General features: G+C 42.2%; 1 protein-coding gene across 3 annotated transcripts in view; it reads right to left on the bottom strand.

Moving 5' to 3' along the window:
• STX8 (syntaxin 8) overlaps positions 1 to 12,475 on the bottom strand; it is a 309,737-nt gene that overhangs the window by 282,787 nt on the left and 14,475 nt on the right. For all 3 annotated transcript variants that reach the window (XM_035300030.3, XM_035300029.3, XM_035300031.3), the window contains exon 4: positions 2,703 to 2,813. In XM_035300030.3, the coding sequence (XP_035155921.1) occupies positions 2,703 to 2,813 (111 nt within the window). The remainder of the gene's footprint in view (positions 1 to 2,702; positions 2,814 to 12,475) is intronic.

Genomic DNA, 12,475 nt, shown 5'->3' on the forward strand with positions numbered 1-12,475 from the left:
GCCCATCTCATAGGAATCACTTCATCTGGTTCCTAATGAAAAATAGGCAGCACATGTATCCCCAGTTGAAGGTCAATGATTTTGAAGCCCAGATGACTGAGGGACTAGCAAGCTACAGAACTGGGTCCTTCCAGCAACTCGCTCAGCTGGTGCAGTGGTTAAGAATTCAGGGCTAAAATCCAAGCTCTATGACTGATTAGTTTTAGAGTCTTGAACCCTTTGAGCCTCAGATATTATAAAGAGCTCCTGAGCAAATGCACAGAAAGACCTTAGCACAGTGCCTACCCTATCAAAAACAAGTAGAAGACATAAGCTACTGGTCTCATGACTAGTATATTGTGACATAGAGCAGTCATTCTAACCCTGCCACCTACTAAAACCACCTGGCAGTCTCTCCAGCCTTACTGCTGCCCAGGCCTCACCCAAGACTACAAATCAGCCTTACTGCTGCCCAAGCCTCACCCAAGACTACAAATCTGCAAGTATATGGCCCAGACATTTGTATTTCTTTTTTTTTTTTTTTCCATTCTCTTTTGGGTGATTCTGATGCAAAGTGCCACGATTAAGAATAAATGATACAGGCTGGGCACAGTGGCTCATGCCTGTAATCCCACCAATTTGGGAGGCCAAGGTGGGCAGATCACCTGAGGTCAGGAGTTCAAGACCAGCCTGGCCAACATGGTGAAATCTCATCTCTACTAAAAATACAAAATTAGCTGGGCGTGGTGGCGCATGCCTGTAATCCCAGCTACTTAGGAGGTTGAGGCAGAAGGATCACTTGAACCCAGGAGGCAGAGGTTGCAGTGAGCAGAGATTGTGCCACTGCACTCCAGCCTGGGCAACAGAGCAACACCCCATCTCAAAAAAAAAAAAAAATAAATCATACAAAGCCGTATTTCTCAAATTGTAATATGCATTCAAATCACTTGATGATCTTGTTAAAATGCAAGGTTTGATTCCACAGTTTGGAGCTGGGAAAGCTGAATTTGTAATATACTAGCAGGCGATTGATGCTGACGCTGCTTATCAGCAGGTAGCACATTAAAGAACACAGAGATGATCAGAGAACAGGGGTGATAATGACAGGCAAGCGGGGACCAAAAACTAACAAAACAAAAACCACAAGGAAATAGTGGGAGGACTTAAGAGGTCCTTGGCCTAAATTCATAGGTTGGCCTCTTCAGCATCATTAAGTGACACAATTAGTGACAAGCAAAGAGCAGAGTCTGGTGCAAACCAGACTCTTCTCAAATGTGAACTATGACTATATATCACGACTGCCTCATCACTATCAAGCAGAACAGTCTGAATGCTTTGTCCCCCTTCTGACCATCATGTCTCTACATGACCCCTATTCCTCCACGAAACCAGCTCCCTGTCCTAACTATGCCCTTATTCTTTTCTCCACTAAAGAGACTCCGCCTTCAGTGTAAAGCCCCTTCTGAAAGACAGTACTTTCCATTCACCTTGGATTCCTTCACTCACTTGTTCTCTTTAACCAACCTGGACCACCACCTTCATCCACTTACTTCACCCCAGCACCCTGGGACTGCATTTGCCAGGGAAATAATTGGGATCCACAGTAGACTGGCCCACCACAGGCTTCTGTCTTCATTTAAACCCTGCCCAGGAGACTGCCAACAGAGTATCGCTCCTCCCTCGCTGCCTTGTTAGGTTCATTTCTTCACAGAAGCAACTTAGCATTTAATCTACCTTCCTCTATTTCATAGTTTATGAAACCTTGGATCACTGCTCCTGAGAAGACTGGGACCCAAGGAAAATCAGTTTCATTTTCTTCAGCTTGTCCTAGGTAGTGGTTTGCAATCCCTGTTGTATATTAGAAACACCTGGGACCTCCCTGACCCTATGTGTCTCCACCCCAATCCCACTCTGGTTTACTTGTCTGAGGCGGAGTCTGGTAATGAATGACTAGGGTCCAAAACTACTGCCCTTGGGAAGCCATACTATTCCTATCTGGGAACTAAGTAGAAACAAGCTCCTCTCCACAGTAAATGCATCATCCCTGCATGGACTATGAGAAGAGGTGGGTTTCCACCCAGGCTCATTGCCTTCTGTGATGGTTCCCAGAATGAAGCTAAGGGAGCTCTGGAAGCAGTGGGAGGCCAATTCTAAAGATGTAACAATTTACGGTTCATCAACCTCAGCCTTGGAAAGCCAGACCCGTTCTCCGGGTCTTCCAGCAGAGCTGGGTTCAGGGCAGCTGTCAGCTCTTTGAAGTGTGACTCACTCACTGGCGAAGAATGGGGAGAAGGATTCAACTGCGCAACTCCTTTGCCTCTGTGAGCCCCGGACCAAGTCTTATTAGGACTCATCTTTTTCAAGAGGCCAATTAAAAAAAACAAAACTCCTTTGCCCACACAGATAAGTAGTGACTTCAGGAGTTTATAAGGCAGTTAACAAAGCAGAAAACTCAACCAAAGAATGCCAAAGAAATTTTCTGACTTCACCTGCAGTCTACCTTAATATGCTCCACCCAAAATGGGATTCAGCTGAACATACCTGGTTTACTAAATCTAGAAAATTAACAAAAACTGAGTAGAAAATTATAGTCAAATGCCATCAATTAACAGAATATATCTTAATTGATCTGATTCCTAAATTAAGCCATTCAGGAAACAGCTGTAATATCTGCAAAGACGTCTTCACCCACCAAGTAATCCCTGTAAATGAAAACATCCTACCTGATTAGATCTGGTTCAGCACCCTCATTCTTAAAGGATGCCAGAAGTAGTCTCTCTCGAGTTACAAGACCATCCAAGAGGTTCTGTCTTCGATCCCCTTCAAGCTGTGTTCTGCAGACATCTTGTTAAGGTCCAATGGTGAATAAATTACCTCGTTTTAACTATCACATTATTAAGTTAGCTCTTCAAGTCAGCTGTGGCTCTTACAGACTCAATCACTACCACCCAGAAGAGACGCGAGCCACTCTTGTGTTCTTCCTGCTCTGACCTTCACCTTCACCAGGCCATCAGATAAAGGACCTTGACAGTACCATTGGAGAGGGACTTACACGGACACAGATCACGACACAAGTTCTTTCATTGAGAAACATACTAGGTAAAGAATACTTTCCTCCCAGTGACAATATTTATTTATTTATTTATTTATTTATTTATTTATTTATTTATTTATTTATTTATTTTTGAGACAGAGTCTCGCTCTGTTGCCCTGGCTGGAGTGCAATGGCATGATATTGACTCACGGCAACCTCTGCCTCCCTGGTTCAAGGAATTCTCCCACCACAGGCTCCCAAGTAGCTGGGGTTACAGGCGCACACCACCACACCTGCCTAACTTTTGTATTTTTAGTAGAGATGGGGTTTTGCCATGTTGGCTAGGCTGGTCTCAAACTCATGACCTCAGGTGATCTACCCACCTTGGCCTCCCACAGTGCTGGGATTACAGGCATGAGCCACCACGCCCAGCCCTAGTGACCAAATTTAAAAGACTTTTCCTGCCAATGGTGCAATCTAGCTCAGTGATTCCTTAGGTTTTGAGTTGTATGTGTCAGTGTTCCATGGTGGAATTATGTTCCACCATGGAACACTGACACATACAACTCAGTATCAATACCCTAAGATGCTCTGTTTAAAAAAGTGAGGGTGTTGGGGGAGAGAAGTTCTCTATATTGCTTTCTTCCATGTTAATATCTATTAACACACCTAGAATATATTTTATAAAGTGCTACTTTATGAAACAGATTTGCTCTATAAATTGTTACCATCAGTTCACTATTTAAATACATTGCATGATCTATAAAGAAAATCACAAAGAGAATCATTTTAACGTGTGACTCTGGCAAACAGGCTAGACTAGGAGCCCCAAAGGCAGAGTTGTAGCCCTGTTTTCACCACCATGATCCTGAACCACTTAATTCACCTTTTTGGATCTCTGTTTCTTTATATGTAACACCAGGTAACCTCTAACCCCTTTTCCATAACAATTTGTAAGTGAGGGTTTAAAAAAATAACCATCCTTCTAGGAAATGTAGTCTTTGGAAAGAAACTCACAATTCATCAATAGGTGGATGGGAGTGTGGCGCATACGCATAGGCACACATGACGCAAAAAAGGGAAGTGGCGTCTATCAACAAACCTCGCCGCTTCCCTTGGACTAAATACAAAGTTTTACAGACTGGCTTTCTTGATGCAAACTACACGAGTTGTTTTTTTTCAGGCTGAACTGGTTGTATCTGTGTGTGTGTGTGTGTGTGTGTGTGTGTGTGTTAAGAAACACTGTAAAGGAAATGTTGGAGACAACTTCTGCCATAAAAAGAATGAGTGGAGAAAGCTAACAAACACTTTTTAAATCTATCTGGCTAGGCGTGGTGGCTGATGCCTGTAATCCCAGCACTCTGGGAGGCCAAGGCAGATGGATCACGTGAAGTCAGGAGTTCAAGACAAGCCTGGTTAACATGGTGAAACCCCGTCTCTACTAAAAGTACAAAAATTAGCAGGGCTTGGTGGTGTGCCCCAGTAATCCCAGCTATTCGGGAGGCTGAGGCAGGAGAACTGCTTGAACCCAGAAGGCAAAGGCTGCAGTGAGCAGAGATTGAGCCACTGCACTCTAGCATGGGTGACAGAGCAAGACCCCATGTCAAATACATACATATATATATATATATAAAGATATATCTGACACAGACATGAAAACTGAGCACAAAAATAAGCCACCTCAACTCAATTTTTTTTTTGAGATGGAGTCTCACTCTGTTACCCAGGCTGGAGGAGTGCAGCGGTATGATCTCAGCTCACTGCAACCTCCGCTTCCTGGGTCCATGTGATTCTCCTGCCTCAGCCTCCCAAGTAGCTGGGACTACAGGCACATGACATCGTCCCTGGCTAATTTTTGTATTTTTAGTAGAGATGGGGTTTCACCATGTTAGTCAGACTGGTCTCGAACTCCTGACCTTGTGATCTGCCCACCTCAACCTCCCAACGTGCTGGAATTACAGGCATGAACCAACGCGCCCAGCCGCCTCATATATTCTTGAGAGGAATGCAAACAGGTTCAGCCAACTGCCAGACTGCCTTCTAAATAAATATCTAACAAAATATAAAAGGTACAGTCTTTCAACAGACATTTCTCTGCAGATACAGTGATACAAATACTTAGAAGCAAGGATGTACATTGAACCATTATTTATAATAGCCACATTGGAAATATCAATAAGGAAGTAGTGTACCTGCACAATGGAATGTTTTGTAGCCTTAAACAAATGATAGGAAAGCTGTTTAGAGGCCTGATGGTAATTAACATTTTTGAGCACTTACTGTTTACATGAATTATTTGACATGGAATCATCTCCAAAATACAACATTAAGCCAAAAGAGGAAAACAAAAACAAAAAGCAGCAGCAGCAGCAAAAAGCTAAACAGTGAATAGTATGCTCTCACTCTGTTAAAAAAAAATCACATCTCTCTAAGTGTGTACATAGACACAGAAAATTTCTGATACATAAACATTGCCTCTAAGGAAGGAGAACTGGGAATTAAGAGTATGAGGGAGACTTAGGTTTCACTGAATATTGTTTCCTTATGTTCATCTCTATCATTCACTAATAAAAACGCAAGCTTCAGAACCATATGTATATAATCCCTTTATAGTCAAAAGAATATTATGTTTACATATACGTATATTTCAAGCCTAGGGAAGTCTGAGATACTAGCTATCCATCAACTAGCTAATGCCATCAACACTTCAACTATGAAGAATGAGATGAGAGAGGATAGAATAAGGAAGAGAAAGAGGAGTCATTGGTAACAACTAATGAGAAACGTATAGGTAGAAAGTATAATACTTTTTTTAATAAAAACAATAAAGGGGCCGGGCGCGATGGCTCACGCCTATAATCCCAGCACTTTGGGAGGCCGAGGCGGGTGGATCACGAGGTCAAGAGATCAAGACCATCCTGGTCGAAATGGTGAAACCCCGTCTCTACTAAAGATACAAAAAATTAGCTGGGCATGGTGGTGCGTGCCTGTAATCCCAGCTACTCGGGAGGCTGAGGCAGGAGAATTGCCTGAACCCAGGAGGCGGAGGTTGCGGTGAACCGAGATCGCGCCATTGCACTCCAGCCTGGGTAACAAGAGTGAAACTCAGTCTCAAAAAAAAAAACAACAAAAAAACAATAAAGGTACATTTTTAAATCAGCAGATACTAGTTACAGATTTAAACTTATGTTAAGAATGAGCTAACAAAGAACATCAGTTTAAAAACAGTAAAACTTGATGTTTTGTAGATGAGTAACTAAAGAACAGAATCCCACACAGTTGATGCTAGAAGAGGCCTTAAAGATCCCAATTCTCTTGTTTTGCTGACCAGAAAATTAAGGGCCAGCATGGCTAAGTCACTTGGCTGGGTTAAGAGAAATGCTAAGCTAGAGCTCAGCTCTTTCTATCCTAGGTCAGGGCTTTTCCACCAAACATTCTGGGGACTCCTCCACTCAGAGGTGCTGACTTAACTTTGCCACTTCTTAGGATCCTGATAAAAACAATACTGTGAGTATGAATTCGGAATATTCCCAGAGACTCTGTAAATCTGGAAAACAATCCAATGAGGAATACTCCGTCTCTTTGTTTTATGTTTTATTTTAATCTATGGAGAGAAGACAGCATAAGGAGATGGGGAGAAGGAAGATGGAATGAGAATAAATTAATGAATGGACCATCTGCATAGCATCCTTGCTACTTAAGGGTTGTTGTTAAGAGATCAAAGGAAACAATCTATACAGCATGTATGTGAACAGATATGTAGCAGTTGTGTGAAGCAGGGTAGTGGGGAAAGGGTGTGCCTGAGTGATGCTAAGAACAAGTAGAAGGTAGGGCACACAATCAGTGGCCAGTGCTGGGGACTCCCTCTTCCACCAACCTGATGAATAGCCAAGGTAGAAGGTCAGAGAACAGATAAAGGAAAAGAGCTAACTATCATAGTACCTTGTCATTGGCTATGCTGATTGTACATGTAATTATGGCCAATTCATGGATGTGTAAGGTTGTAAATAAAACTGGATCCCGATTTCATATTATTGATACCTACTACCAGCATGCATAAGCTCAGCTTCTCTGCTGTAACCTGGTAAGCATTTGAACCACAGATGGAGGAGGGTAAATATGCAACTGGATCCATAGGACACCCAATCCCACTTCACTTCTTGGATTTTCTCTTATATTTGATAGAAGGCTTAAGAATTTAGGCCAGGTATGGTGGCTCACGCCTGTAATGCCAGCACTTTGGGAGGCCATTATGGGTGGATCACCTGAGGTCAGGAGTTTGAGACTAGCCTGGCCAACAGAGTGAAACCCCATCTCTACTAAAAATACAAAAAATTAGCTGGGTGTGGTGGTGGGCACCTGTAATCCCAGCTACTTGGGAGGCTGAGGCAGGAGAATTGCTTGAACTCAGGAGGCGGAGGTTGCAGTGAGCTGAGATTGCGCCATTGCACTCCAGCCTAGGCAACAAGAGTGAAACTCCATCTCGGAAAAAAAAAATAGAATTTAGGTAAGTCTTATTTTGCAAAGGAGCTGCTCTGGAGAAGGAAGAAGTTTGCAGATAATTACTTCTCCATGCCAAAAAAAGCTGAACTGCAAGGGAACAGTTTAAGGTTTTAGAGGTCAAAAGACTTTTCTGGCTTTCTTTTTTTAAGTCAACAAACTCTAATAAATATTTATGATGTACCAGGCCAAGTCCTTACCTTCCTCAAAGCACTGATAACATTTTGCAAGGACTATTTTAATACCATCATTGTTTGTATGTTTTGATACAATCACCATGCCTGATTAAAAACTCCCCAAAGAGGGCTGAGTGAGGTGGCTCATGCCTGTAATCCCAGCACATTGAGAGGCCAAGGTGGGTGGATCACGAGGTCAGGAGATCGAGACCATCCTGGCCAATATGGTGAAACCCTGTCTCTACTAAAAATACAAAAAAATTAGCCTGGTGTGATGGTGCACACCTGTAGTCCCAGCTACTCAGGAGGCTGAGACAGGAGAATTACTTGAACCCAGGAGGCGGAGGTTGCAGTGAGCCGAGATTGCACCACCACACTCCAGCCTGAGCAACAGAGCAAGGCTCCGTCTCAAAAAAAAAAAAAACAAAAACCCCTCCAAAAAGAAAGGACTACCTGTAAATTCTCAATGGTAGCTGAAATCTTTATAATATTGATAAAATAATCAATAGCAGCTAATCCTCAAGGAGGACTTAGTATATGTGAAGTACTTTGTATGCATATAATCTCATCCTTACAACAATCCTTTCTGCCAGATGGACTTCTAGCATCCCATTCCACAAATGAGGCACAAAGAGGCTAAGTTAACTTGCCCAAGGGTAAGTAAGTGTTGGTAACCTCCTTTCATTCAACACCCACCATTATGCGGGGGTGGGGGGGGTGGGGGAGGGGGGGGTGTCCTGTGAAGGGCTTTAAAAAGATTTTCTTCAACTTGCACAATAACCTGGCAAAGTATGATTATTCCTACATTATAGATCATGAAACTAAGATCCAGAAAAGCTAAACTGCTGTTTGGCCTTGGTAAGTGGCAGAATTGGTCTTCAATCTCAGTTCTGTCTGCTTTCAAAGCCAATGTTGTTCCCACTATACCAATGGCACCTTCAGGCTTCAGGGACCAGTAAGATATCAAAAAAAAACTAGTGAGATGTGGCTGGATCCGGTGGCTCACGTCTGTAATTCCAGCACTCTGGGAGTCTGATGTGGGCGGATCACAAGGTCAAGAGAGCAAGACCATCCTGACCAACATGGTGAAACACAGTCTCTACCAAAAATACAAAAAAGAAAAATTAGCTGGGAGTGGTGGCGCCCCTGTAGTCCCAGCTACTTGAGAGGCTGAGGCAGGAGAATCCTTCAAACCCAGGAGATGGAGGTTGCAGTGGAGCTGAGATCGCTCCACCACACTCCAGCCTGGCAACAGAGTGAGACCCCATCTCAAAAAATAACAAAACAAAAAAACAAAACTAGTGGGGTTTAACTTATATAGAATTACCAATTACACATTTTGCTAGGTATGGATGTTGAAGAAAACAAGAAACAAAACTACCTACTTTTACTATCATGGTGAAAGACCAAGGAGATTTTGACACCGAAAACCAGAAAGAACCATGTATAAGTCAGAAAACAGACTTGCCATGTTGGCTCACGCCAGTAATCTCAACACTTTGGCAGGCCAAGGCAGAGGGACTAGAAGTTTGAGACCAGCCTGGGAAACACAGCAAGACCTCATCTCTACAAAAAATTAGCTGAGCATGGTGGCATACACGTGGAATCCTAGCTACTTGGAAGGCTGAGGCAGGAGGATCACTTGAGCCCAGGAGTTTGAGGCTGCAGTGAGCTATGATTTCCACTGCCTTCCAGCCTAGGCAACACAGTGAGATCCTGTCTTTAAAAAGTCAGGAAAAAATTCTTATAAATAAAAAAAAATTCAACTACATAAACACCATCTTCTCCTTATTTTTCTCACGTTATCAGTATCAGTGAAAATGGACGGACAGGCAGTGTGTGAAACCACTTCACCTGCACTGGAGCTACCAGGGCATTCCTGTAAAATCTGTTCGGTCAGCCTCTCCACAACTGCATTCACTGAGGTTTGTTATATAGTAACTACCACGTACCATGCACCGATCTATCTACTTACCCATCTTTTTTTTTCCACAAAAAAATACAGAGTTGAGAAACTTATAGATTTAAAAAAATTATTTCCAAAGGCTTTCTCCCAAGACACCAAAGTACTTTTTGATATCAAACCCTTTTGTAAAGAGATTTTTTCTTTTCTTTTCTTTTCTTTTTTTTTTTTTGAGATGTAGTCTTGCCGTGTTAACTGGGCTAGAGTGCAATGGCACAATCTTAGCTCACTGCAACCCCTGCCTCCTGGGTTCAAGCGATTCTCCTGCCTCAGCCTCCCGAGTAGCTGGGATTACAGGTGCCCACCGCCATGCCTGGCTAATTTTGTGTATTTTTAGTAAAGACAAGGTTTCACTATGTTGGCCAGGCTAGTCTCGAACTCCTGACCTTGTGATCTGCCTGCCTTGCCCTCCCAAAGTGCTGGGATTACAGGCATGAGCCATTGTGCCCGGCCTGAGATTTTCTTTCTTCTCTTTAAAACAAATAAAGGTGCTGCCTCCTTTGAAATGCCAACAAAAGGATATATTTCATGTGAAACCAACTCTAAGAAGATGGTACTAAGTATCTTTAGTACTATCTGAAATTTCACATGCAGCCTCCCATAGCATACATCTTTTCTCGGCTGGTGAGGCAATTACAGTTCCTATTTCAAAGAAGCACTGTGAACAGATGTTAATGTCTTTCAGCAATTTAAACTCTCTGACTGCAAGACTTAAGTTTATTAATTGCATACTAAAGGATTCAAAAGCGCAGAACTTTCATTTTAACTTGACTTTTATTCTTGCCAGGAGAAAAAATACTTTTTCAGGAGAGAGCATAACATGTCATGCCTTAATTCCATGAATTTAATTGTTTAGAAAGCATTTTCATAGGACTTATCTTTCTGGCAACTCCTCGTGTTCTTTGGACAAGTTCACAAATGTAGAAAGGCATAAATTTATTAAGTATCATAAACTCTCAACTAGCCAGTGCAGTAAAGAAATATGGTATTCAAATATTCACATTAAAAAAGTCACCAAACATTAATTATGCCTCAAAAAAAGGATTAAAAAGTCACTTCATTGGTGATTTATGAACAAACATTTTTCTCGACATCATAAAGTATACCTAATAAACCACAATGAACACTGTTTAATCTTCTGACGGTTAAGAAGGTTCTTGAAGATTTGTATTACAAACAAGATTTGTCTTGGCAGTCCAGCAACACAACAATTAACAGAGAATTCTACTTGAAGACATGCCAGGTGACAGCTGACTGTATTATTTCTACCAAAGTATAATTCAGCTTTTAAACAACTCACATTGGGGGCCACACAGCCCTGTGTTTGAACCTGGTTCTTCCATTTCCTAGTTGTGGGGTCCTGGGTAATGACTAAAGCTCTCCAAGAATCCTCTCCTCAGTTTAAAAAACTCCTCTGCCAGGGCCAGGATTATAGGTGGCTCACCCCTGTAATCCCAGCACTTTGGGAGGCCAAGGTGGGCAGATCATGAGGTCCGGAGTTCAAGACCAGTCTGGACAACATGGTGAAACCCTGCCTCTGCCAAGAATACAAAAATTAGTCGGGTGGCACATGCCTGTAATCCCAGTTACTGGGGAGGCTGAGGCAGCAGAATCGTTTGAACTTGAGAAGCAGAGGTTGCAGTGAGCTGAGATAGCGCCAGTGCACTCCAGCCTGGGTGACAGAGTGAGACTCTGTCTCAAAAAAAAAAAAAACAAAACTCCTCTGCTGGAATGCTTGGTTACCTCTTGGAACCAAATTCATCAGTGACTTGCAGTGCAAAGTTTGACTTGGCCTCGGTATCTTTTTTGTAAAAAGAGAAGGAAACACCGAAAAACAAAAAAATCTAATAATATGAGATTATTAGGACTCACAGATTGCTATCTATCTTAAATCTGGAGGATATGTTAAATGTTTGGGAAGGGGAAGTATATTAGGGGAACGGAAGATGGGAGGAACAGAAGTAGAATTAAAAAGAGGCCTTCATAATATATAAGCTAACTCCTTTCCCTTATATTAAAAGTGGCCTCCGTGTGCGGGCGCAGTGGCTCACGCCTATAATCCCAGCGCCTTGGGAGGCCAAAGTGGACTGATCATCTAAGGGACAGGAGTTTGAGACCAGGCTGGCCAACATGGTGAAACCCCGTCTCTACTAAAAATACAAAAATTAGCAGGGCCCAGTGGCACATGCCTGTAATCCCAGCTACTCAGGTGGTTGAGGCAGGAAAATTGCTTGAACCTGGGAGGCAAAGGTTGCAGTGAGCCAAAATCACACCACTGCACTCCAGCATGGGCGACAGAGCAAGACTGTATAAAAAAAAAAAAAAAGTGGCCTCCCTGAAAATACATAGGTTTATGAGTGCCCCCATGAGGTAGATTAGCTAAATGCCATCCCTATTACTAGTTGCAGTTGTTACAGTAGAAATAGATCAATTATTTGAAAAAATAAATAGAATTTTAAAGAAAGTTGTTGTGTTCCAGTTGAATTTTTGATATCTCCTAGTAAATTCTACATTACCCACATAAGGCCCTAAATATTTTTGTAATGTTGTAAATAACACTTGTTCAGTGTTTCTGATGCTTACTACTTAATTCAATAATTTGGGAAATAATTCTGAGATCACCATAAGACCAAAAATCTGTGAGATTTCAACAGATGGTCAGACTGTAAGCATTTAGGAGAAAACAGTCAATTATAACTGTGGTATGCTTACTCTGTACTCTGTAATAACTAGCAGAAATTATTATTAATAGAAAAAAAGCAAAAGCTCTTAATTTGTAGCTTTTTCTTGCCCTATAGGTTTAGCACATAATTAAGGTGACTA

Source organism: Callithrix jacchus, chromosome 5 (genome assembly GCF_049354715.1).
Source record: "Callithrix jacchus isolate 240 chromosome 5, calJac240_pri, whole genome shotgun sequence".
NCBI classification, from domain to species: Eukaryota; Metazoa; Chordata; class Mammalia; order Primates; family Cebidae; genus Callithrix; species Callithrix jacchus.